This window comes from Furipterus horrens, unplaced genomic scaffold (assembly GCF_987537825.1).
Source record: "Furipterus horrens unplaced genomic scaffold, mFurHor1.1.pri manual_scaffold_2, whole genome shotgun sequence".
In the NCBI taxonomy this organism is placed as follows: Eukaryota; Metazoa; Chordata; class Mammalia; order Chiroptera; family Furipteridae; genus Furipterus; species Furipterus horrens.
The window spans coordinates 192,785,294-192,795,674 of NW_028327172.1; the positions used below are offsets into that span (position 1 = coordinate 192,785,294).

Consider the following 10,381-nt stretch of genomic DNA (forward strand, 5'->3'; position numbering starts at 1 on the left):
TATAGTTGTGCATCCCCTCAGACACTCGCGTCAATTGCCAGCTGAGAGACAAATTTGATGCAGCGAAGGAATGTAGAAGAGAGCGAGAACAAGCACAGAGGCAGGTGGGTAGGAGAGGGAGGGGTTAGCAAACATTAAGTCTTCTAGGGCTACAATAAAATTACAGTTGTGTAGTGCTATGTCCTAATGTCACAGAACTACAGCAAGGGATACGAAAAATAATGACATAATACTTTAATGCACATTAAAAAAAATTAATATAAAGGGGGTGAGTAACTGTTCTGTGTTAGATACACTGTGAAATGTTTCTGAGTGCAGACTATTTATGATTAAACAGTCCTTCCAAACACCTACGCAGTTCAAATTTACCATAATAAATGCAATGACTGAATTACTTAATCATGAAATATAAAGATTACAGACACGAAACCTAGAAAAATATATATGTTGTGTATATGGTGTAAGTACAGGGAGAAGTATTTTTCCAAATATCCAGATAACAAACATTTTGGACTGTGAATTTTAATATAACTTAATCACACAAAAAGTCATTTAAAGCCTATGTACTGTTATGAAGATTTTATATAAACAAACACTGTCAGATTGAGGACAAAGACCGGATCTAAATGTTATTAGGATAACCAGACATATTACTTCTATAAATAAAATATTGTGTGGCTACTGAAAAAAACTCCCGCAGCTGCAAGGCAGGCTGCAATGATAGAAATGGAAGCAAAAATGGGCTTTCCCAACATTCTTGATCCAGAAGTCCATCTCCTGCTACAATTTGAATTATCACAGAAAATTGCTCAGGTATCCCTTTTTACCAGCATCCCCACTGTATACATAGCCAGAGCTTTCTTTTATATGTTAAATTGTAGTGATGTAATTCCTAAACTCAAATCTTCATCCCACACTTTCTCAGGGCTACACCTGACATGAAATATGACTATGCCATATCTTAATTTTCCAGAGTACTTCAGCCAAGCCTCACTATCCTGTGTAAGGAGTGGTAGCATATAAATGATTAAAGCTTGGGCTCTGGAGTCAGTCAGACTTCCTTAAATTTAAATTCTGGCTACTCCCCTTTCTAGCTCTATGACATTAGATAGGTTCCATTAACCTTTCTGTGCCTCTGTTTTCCCATGTGTAATAATAAATGTTGGTAACAGTATCCAGCTCGTAAGGTAATTATGTAAAGAGCTCCTTATTAGAGTGATGAATAGATATTAAGTGCTCAATAAATGTGAGCCATTAATATTATTCCATTACCTGAGTCTTCTGGTCTCAGCCTTCAATAATTTAAATGAAACTGCTTGAATGTCCCATAACAATATAAAATCAGATATCATACTGCCAACTGTTTCAAATTATTCACTAGGTAAAAATCTTCCTACAAGATTGTTGTTATTGCTATACGTGCTTTTTATTAAGGTTCGGCAGCATAATAACAAAAGCCCTAACAGTGGCACTTAACATTTATTGACCATTTACTATGTGTCTGGCTCTAATCTAAGCATTTTCCATTTATTAGTTTAATTAGTTACCCTTTATTATTATTATCTCCATAGTAGGTTTCTGCTAATATTTAGGATAAAAAGAAAACAAAATTAAAACATGTTTATTCTTACCTAAGTAAAAAAATTTTTTTTCAATTTGTCAAAGCAGTGGATTCTTATCTACTGTTACAATTCTCATTTGAAATGTTAGATTTTTTAAAAGAACTATAAACAAAGCTAAGTAAATAAATAATAGCTACTTCAAATGAAGTTTAATTTATGTATGTGCGAAAACTATTAGTTTCATTTTTCCAAATACTTACAAGTTGGACCTTACAGTTCAAGTTTTCAAAAACAACTTGATTTTAATCAGAATATTTAAACTGTTCAAGGCTGTTTTTAAAGGAACTTAGGATACTTATGAACTTTTATATTTTCTCTATAAATTTTAACGCTCATCTACACATTATATTTTATAGAATTTTGCCAATGAAAATACTAATAATGATTTCATGTAAAAAGCATCATTTTCACTTTCTCAATTACCTGTTAAGAAGGTTCTCTACTTCTTGAACTTCTGCTATGGACTCTTCATTATCAGAAAGGAGACGAGCCTGAAATTTTCTATCTTGGAAATCATACAGCATCACTATAATTAGACTGCTCAAGTGATTTGGCTACAAAGGGGAAACATAAAGAAAAGTATATAAACAATATCTAATAGCAATATTTTCCATTTCATTATTTTTCATAAGAGAGCAGGAATATGACTACTTTTACATAGTCTGGTCGGATTGTGAATACAGAGTTCAAAATAGAAAAAAAAAAGTCCAGTAAAAGATAAATATTTCCAAAGAAGACAATTTTTGGTATATTCATCAAAATAAAAGGACCAGGTCAGTATTAGAAGCATCAGAGGTAGAAAAGAGTTAAGTATATACTTTGAAGAGGTGTCAGCCTTTAGTAAACTAGTCATGACTTAAACCTGAAGCCTTTTTAGTACTTTCTAAATAACGATCATAGACCCAGCTAATTATATAAAAGTTGTTTACTTACTATTGTCGTACTTGGAAAGATATAACTATCTATTAATATAGTTTCCAAAATATCTTGATCTGCAAGATAAGGAAAATGTCTGTTATTGATTATACCAAAGCTGAAAATAAAAACTTTGGAATCAAAATACTCTTTAGACAATGTCATAAAATACATTTACTTTCATATCTAAAATATATCTCAATTTTTGATAAAGAATTAAATTACAATAACATGATGAAATATTTTCAATCTTTATTAATCTGGACCCTAATGACCCAGACTCCATGTGGAATCATAGTCAGAGGTGCATTATCTGAATAGTCAAAATAGTAATAAAGAAATTCCAACCTTTAATTTATGTCTTTTGAAAACATTAAAGAAGATCTAATTCATAGTTATCTTTTTATGTTTTGCTGGATTCAATTTGCTAATATTTGATTTATAATTTTTCTTCTATGTTTGTGTTCATGAGGGATGATCTATAACTTCTTGTAATATCCTTGTCTGTGTTGGTATCAGGGTTATGCTGGCCTTATGAGTGGAAAGATTTCCCTCTTCTTCTGTTCTCTTAAGAGTTTATGTTAGATTGGTATTATTGCTTAAATAGTTTGTGGAACTCACTAGTAAAGATATTGATGAAATGTGAAAAGATCTAAGACCCAGATTATAAGGAATTAGCAACGTAAAGATCAACGAAGAGAGAGCATTCCAGGCAGAGAAATGATGGCAAAGTACTAAGTGGAATCAAGTAAACATATTTAAACATCTCTGCAGGGTACCAGTGTTCCTTTTGTTATAACTACTTAAACCACATATACATCTTATAACAAATACTTTAATAAATTGAACAGAGAGCTAGGCTAACTTAAAATTCAACATGTGGGGTTAACCTACTATTTACACAGTACACACTGACTTTCAGTTTCCATTTGAGGGATGGGAAAAGGAAAAAGAAGTGACTAACTTGGGAACACAGTTTCATAGGAAATCCTTTGGCCATCATTATCCATATCCCATTTCAATGAAGTTTAGAGTTTCACACCCTTAATACTTGCAAACTAGTTTCTATCTACTTCATAGTTTCTCAGCATGAGTCCCAATTTTTGTCACAGAAAATATAGTCATCAAAAGAATGAAGAGCTTCTAAGGCAGCAGACCTGCATAGGCTGTATAACTTTGAGCATTGGAGGTGCTGCTGGGCTCCTAAGAAGTAGGAGAGGCAGAGTGAACAAAAAGAAGACAGGACACAATTTTGCCAACATTGCATTTCCACCCCCTAGGGCTCATGTCAAAACTGATACTGCCTTTGGGCTGCCTTTAACATTGTGCAGAATGTATTACCTTTGTATATGTACAATTTACATAACATTCTCACATAGTAATATCCACATTAATAATAGCTGTATATTTTAGATAGTGCTTTCTATGCTACACATTGTTCTAAGTGCTTTCCATATATTAATTCATTTAACTCTCTCAACAATCCTATGAACTACGTCCCATCATTGACCCATTTCATAGATTAGGAAATGAGACATAGAACGATTAAGTAAGATGTTCATAGTCATATAGGAAGTGACAGATAGGGACTCAAACCCAGTATGGCATCAGAGTGCACGCTCTTCTTCACATTATGCTGCCTTTTCTCATTTTACCCTTAGGAACAACCAGACTGGCTAAATAAAACACACTGCTAATACCTAATTTGGGTAATCAGGGCTTACTTGAAGATTGCAAACCTTGACTATCTGATTTCAGCCTATTAGCTCCAATTAGCCCTGCCTCCCTCGAATTAAAGCCTCTTCTCTTTATTGAAGAAAACTCTTAATCCCCATTCCTCCTGTTTTCAGTGTGGAAGGCCTTCCCTAGAGAAACATTCCTGGACTCTCTCCCTATCCCTTGATCACCACTCCTTATGAAAGAAAAACTGTGTTTATTTGATTGGTGAAACTGGAAGAAGGAACTGGAGTATATCTCTCTCCCTCTCCTCTCCTTCTCTCTTCCTCTTCCCATCTCCTCTGTCCCTCTCCCAGTTTATGTGCAGAAGGCTGCATGAATTCCAGGCTGCTCTTTTCCACGTGCCTTTTGTGAGTTGGGGTGGAGGGATCTCTGCACTTCTTCAGCTGTGCCGTGGATTAGATGGGAGGTCTCAAACTCAGGACTAAAATATTTGCAAGCCACTTGACTGGAGATCTAAAGCCATATCCACAAACTGTCTTCTCTCTCTCTCAGCTGGCTCCAAATTCAAGTGTAAAGGAGGAGTGCTATTTACTGGACCCCATAAAACTCACATAGTCCATCTAGTCATCCCTCCCATTCTGGAAAAAAAAGATGGAAGATGTTTATTCTTTTGACTCTCCCTTAGGTTCTCCCTCTGTTTTTACTGTGTTCATAGTGTCCTTCATATGAGGGACCTCTAGAATCTTCACTTCAAGAATGCTACAATTATAAAATATAGATAGATGGGATTTTTACATGTATGGAAGGAGTCTGGGGCAAATTTAGAAAGAATAGCCACTAAGATTTTTGAAAGAATATCTGAGAGAAGTAAATACAGGGAGAAGAAGCTGGCGTCACAAAATAGATAATTATATAGTTAAAATAAAACAATGTGGAAACATAAAAAACTAGGATTAGGTATGGGGTTGATAGTCTACCACCCTTTCAAGCAGATAAAACACTTCCTCTTTTTATCCTTCCTGCTTGATTCTTAGGTACATCATTTAATCTTTTCCAGAGCTTCCCTCAATTTTTTTTATCTGCAAAATGAGATTTTTCATCTTAAAGGACTGGTATATCAAATGATATAAATTGTTTTGTGAATTACAAAGAGCTATGCAAATATAATGTATTATTATTGTCATTGGAGCAAATTACTTTAACCTCTTAGGTGACAACCAGAGAGCTTAAGAGGTTATTGGTCTAGATCATTTTTCTAATGAGTCACCACACAATCAAGAATTAGCCCTGGCTGGTGTGGTTCAGTGGATTGAGCGCTGGCCTAAAGACCAAAAGGTCACTGGTTTGATTTCCATTTCAGGGCGCATTCCTGGTTTAAGGACCAGGTCCCCAGTTGGGGGCGTGCAAGAGGCTACCACTCAATGTTTCTCTTGCACATCAATGTTTTTCTCCCTCTCTTTCTTCCTTTTTCCTCTCTCTAAAAATAAACAAAGAAGAAAAGGAAGGAAGGAAGGAAGGAAGGAAGGAAGGAAGGAAGGAAGGAAGGAAGGAAGGAAGGAAGGAAGGAAGGAAGGAAGAGAGAGAAAGAAAGAAAGAAGGAAAGAAGGAAAGAAAGAAAGAAAGAAAGAAAAGGAAGGAAGGAAGAAAGAGAGAAAGAAAGAAAGAAGAAAAGAAAGAAAGAAGAAGGAAGGAAGGAAGGAAGGAAGGAAGGAAGGAAGGAAGGAAGGAAGGAAGGAAGGAAGGAAGGGAGGAAGGAAGAATTAACTCAGTAGGTCTGGGTGGCCAAACCCTGCACATTCCAAAGAATGGTTTGGCCCTTGACTGGCTCCTGGAAGATAACCTCTACAAGCCTTTGCAATATCTTGTATGATAAAAGTGTCTTTTTTACCTGGGTCCTTGGGCAACATGGTATGAGCTTGACCTTTGGTAAAGCAAGAGACTGAGTAAAGTCAGCCACAGGGCACTCCATGTCTACATGTCTGACCCCCCAATAAAAACCCGGGACAGCAAGGTTTGGGTGAGCTTCCCTGGTTGGCAATGCTTCATTTGCATTGTCACCTGTTGTTTCTAGGAGATTCAAAACCATCTATGAGACTCCATTGGGAAGGGACAATAGGAAGCTTGAACCAGGTCTCTCCTGGGCTCTGCCCTGTGCACCTTTTTTCTGGTGCTGATTTTCATCTCTAACCCTTCACATTAGTAAACTGTAATCATGAGTATAACAGCTTAGCTGAGTTCTATGAGTCCTTCTGGTGAAATCACTGACCCTGAGGTTGGTTTGGGGGACCCCCAACTAACAACAACTAATTCTAAAACCATACATTATGCATTTACAGAGTTTTTCACTGACAGGTTAGATGATTCTGAAGTGACCAGGTTAATGCCACAGCCAGTTCCTGGTACTGAAAAGTCACCAACTACTATATACACCTAGGGAGACTGGAAAAAGAATTAAGATACCAATAAGATCAACAATTCCAGGGACATATCTTTCCTCAAGTTCTTTCTTTCTCTTTCTTTCTTTCTTCCTTTCTTTTTCTTTCTTTCTTTCTTCTATCCTTTCTTTCTTCTTCCTTTTTTTCTTTCTTTCTTAAAAATTATTTTTTAAGCTATCATATTGTCAGATTTTTTTCTTTTAAAATATTTAGTATTCCTTGAAACATCCAGAGATTCATTGAAAAAAGTTAGCTGCCAGTACTCTACTTCTCTGACAGAAGTCAGAATGGGAATAGACTACTCTTCGTTACTGCCTTTAGCAGAAAAGTGACCTTGGGGCTACTCAGTAAAGCATGAGTAATGGTTGTCTTCATTTCAGAAAACACAGAGCCCTTTAAACTCTTAAAAGGTTAATCAGATAAATACACTCTCTGCTTTGATGAACTTATACAAAAAGAAGGGCATCATCAAAGGAACAAACAATAAAACTGGAAAACATAAAACCCAACCAAAAGAATATACTTAACATTTGTATAATCAAGGGATTTTCTCTGACATCTTTTTCCTCTCTTGTACTATCCCCTCCACCAAAAAAGGTAATATGATCCAATTACCTGTTCACAAATTCACTGGAAAAGGGACCATTACCCAAGCTCTATTTAGCTTGTACATTAACCTTTTTAGCTTTCCTGCTTCTATAAAACCTTAGGAAAGAAATTCTGAGCTTTCTTTTCTGAACTGTGATTCCCTGAATCTATACTCCATATAAAACCAAATATGAGCTTACAAAATAATGTGTGAAAGTATTGGTGATGCAGAAGATAAATGTGAAATAACAAGAGCCTCCAATATTTTAAAGCAAAATATCAGGCTCTTAACTATCCTGGAAACCCACTACATTTAGGAATTCTGGTTTTATTCCATGTGAACATTCAGATAATAATTTAAGCAATATATTATTATTATAAGAAAAATATATTTATACCAAATAAACAACCAAAACCATCCTACTTTAGAATTTGAACTTACAAAAATGAATATTTCAAGCAAAAGCAAGTTTGTAAAGACCTATGACAATTTATCTAAATGGAATTTTTTGGGTCATTACAAAATATCAAATAGTAACAAGATCCTTTCATAAAACAAATATAAAGACTGAGAGAAAGAAAAAGGTAACCTACAACACATATTACCATAGCATGACCATCTAATGTGTGCATAATTTCAGACTTTTAGTATTGATTTCTAAAGGTAGGATTCAGTATTCTATTAGGAAAATAAATGGGCTATAATAGAATTTTAGCATTAACATTAAATACCAACTAATTAACACAGATGCCCAGCCTGCATTTCATTCTTGCAAGGAGAAATGTAAAAATGTTCATTTGACTCATTGGTTGGTCTTTAAGAGTAAATTGAAGGAGGAAAATGGTTAAGACAAATTTTAAAAGAAAAAAATCTCAAGCAGGAGAAAAGAAAATGAAAACTAAAGGGAAGTTGCCTCTTAACATCAAACAAATTTTTCTCCGTGTTGACAAATTATTGGCTTCAGATTTTAAATATACCATCTCGAGAGACAACCAAAAATATATAATCATGTCTAAGAAACTGATGAGACATTCTAATTCCACTGAACAACTGTTCACTGCCTATGTGCAAGGATGTGCAAGACCCAGTAAGTATTAATACTAAAAATATATATGCAAATGAGTTTTTCCCTTTCAAGTTGTCTCTTTAGGAAGCCATACAGTTATTATTTCAACTATGCTGCTAATACTCCAAACACTTCTGGAACTTTTTTTTGTAACTATATTCAGTCAGTTTATAAGCTAATATAAACATTATAGTTTATATTATAATATACTGTAATATATTAAGTTTACAACTAGTACGAAAAAACAAATGTCTCCAGCGCCTTTGACTGCTTGCTCTCATAGTAACGATATTTGGTTCGGTCCTGGGATCAGCTCCACATTCAGAAGTCAATAATCACCACCGAGGGAATCTGAAACATGGCACCTCAAACCTTAAGGAAAATTAGAAAAGTAGAATTCTACAAAAGTTTGGGGGAATAAATTTACAAGCTCCCAAAATTAAAGTTATTGACTATGAATGGGGTCATCTTAATTGGGGTTGATTTAATTTTGACATTCCTTTTTAATATATTGCACCTTTTCTTCTTATTCCATCCCTTTCCTCTCCCCCCACCCTGTTACTGGTTTTTAATGTATATTTGTGAGAGTTCATACACTAAACAACAGAGAATAGAAAGAAATACCCAAGGAAAGGGAAACTCTAATTGGGTGCTTCAATGGATTTGTGTTCTTCCTGCTAATGGAAGTGTTTCCTTGTTCAATTTAATGGCTGAATCACATCTATTTAAGGACCAGGCACCGTGCTAGGCAAAATCTACACTGAAAAAAGTTCTGGCCGGAAAGAGCTTCTTTTACTGGAACTCTCCTAATTTCTTGACAGTCGCAACTGACCAAAGATAATCATATGTGTAAACAACAAAGCGCGGTGTGCAAGAGGGGGCTGCCCGCCACAAATGCTCTCATTATTTTTCCGTAGTGCTGATCTCCAAGACTGGGGCTACTCACACTTCAGGGCACTGAAAGCCAGCTCGTAGGACAAACGCTGCAAGGATTCATCCTCAGTCTCGGACAAGGACCGCAAGGGTTCATTCCCATACTTTATTAAGACTGTCTCAGGTGACTTTTCGACTCGAATACCCTGAAAAATGTTCGCTGCCATAATGTAAACGGGGTCCGGATAACCTGTTTTTTCGGGGGTCCCACTTGAGTTTATTTCGCTGGGTGCTTCGTCATCTGACAGTGCCAGGGTCGCGAGTTGGGACGTCTCCTCGGTGTTGTTTTCGTTCGAAAACAGCAGTTCACTTGACGGTAGCATGTTTGCCCGTTGCCTGTCGTCGATTACAATTCAGATGCTCCAGGAAATGGTCTTCCTCGTACCTTAAGCATCGTCTCTGTGAAAAGAAAAAAGGTTACCTCAGTAAATCGCTGTCAGCAGGACCACACCTGGTGCCCCACTCCATCGGGGCCTAAAGACCAAGAGGGGGCGTTTACTGGCCAGTCTGTGCATCCTATACTTCAGGCCGAACAAGCCCCAAGAAACCTCCACACACGCAAAAGGGAAGAGGGATGGAGACAGCTGGGGAATCGCCTCCCAAGCGGCAGGTGACTTATCCCAGGCCGGTTTGGGGACACAGCTCCCCAAAGAGCCGCGTCTACTGCCGCACGGGCACTCCTTTCGCCAGCTCCCGCGAATCCTCCTTTACCCCAGAGGGCGGCTGTTTCCCGGGGTGGTGAGGACGGAGATGTGGCACTTCGACCACCAAAGGCTGGTGTCTGGAACCGTGCCCTCGGGAGTCCGGGGACGACAGAGCAGCGAAGGAGGCCAGCGAAAGCCGTTTAGTTCAAATGCAGCCTCTCCCACCCGCCGGGTTCGGGGCAGGGGGCCGGGGCCTCCAGCGCTCGCCTGGCTGGGGTTTCCGGAAGGAAGACGCCCCGCAGTGCCTCGCCCGGGGGCCTCGCGCAGTCACCGGCCCTCGGCGTGGCGGCTGCTCTGAATGGAACACAGCCTGCAAGCTCAGGCCGCCAAAGGTACGCTTCCTGCGCCTCCTGCAGTCCACCGGAGCGGGACCTAGGTCTCCATGGCAACCGAGAGAGGGAGGGGATGGGGGGCTGGGAGGAGCGGCTGCCGCCTGA

General features: G+C 37.8%; 1 protein-coding gene across 1 annotated transcript in view; it reads right to left on the minus strand.

Moving 5' to 3' along the window:
• NSUN7 (NOP2/Sun RNA methyltransferase family member 7) overlaps positions 1-10,063 on the minus strand; it is a 36,259-nt gene extending 26,196 nt beyond the window's left edge. Inside the window, exons 1-4 of the mRNA XM_090268185.1 lie at positions 9,952-10,063; positions 9,254-9,639; positions 2,556-2,614; positions 2,046-2,176 (exon numbers count right to left, since the gene is read on the minus strand). Of these exons, the coding sequence (XP_090124311.1) occupies positions 2,046-2,176; positions 2,556-2,614; positions 9,254-9,563 (500 nt within the window). The 5' untranslated portion in view covers positions 9,564-9,639; positions 9,952-10,063. The remainder of the gene's footprint in view (positions 1-2,045; positions 2,177-2,555; positions 2,615-9,253; positions 9,640-9,951) is intronic.
• Positions 10,064-10,381: the final 318 nt, after the last annotated feature.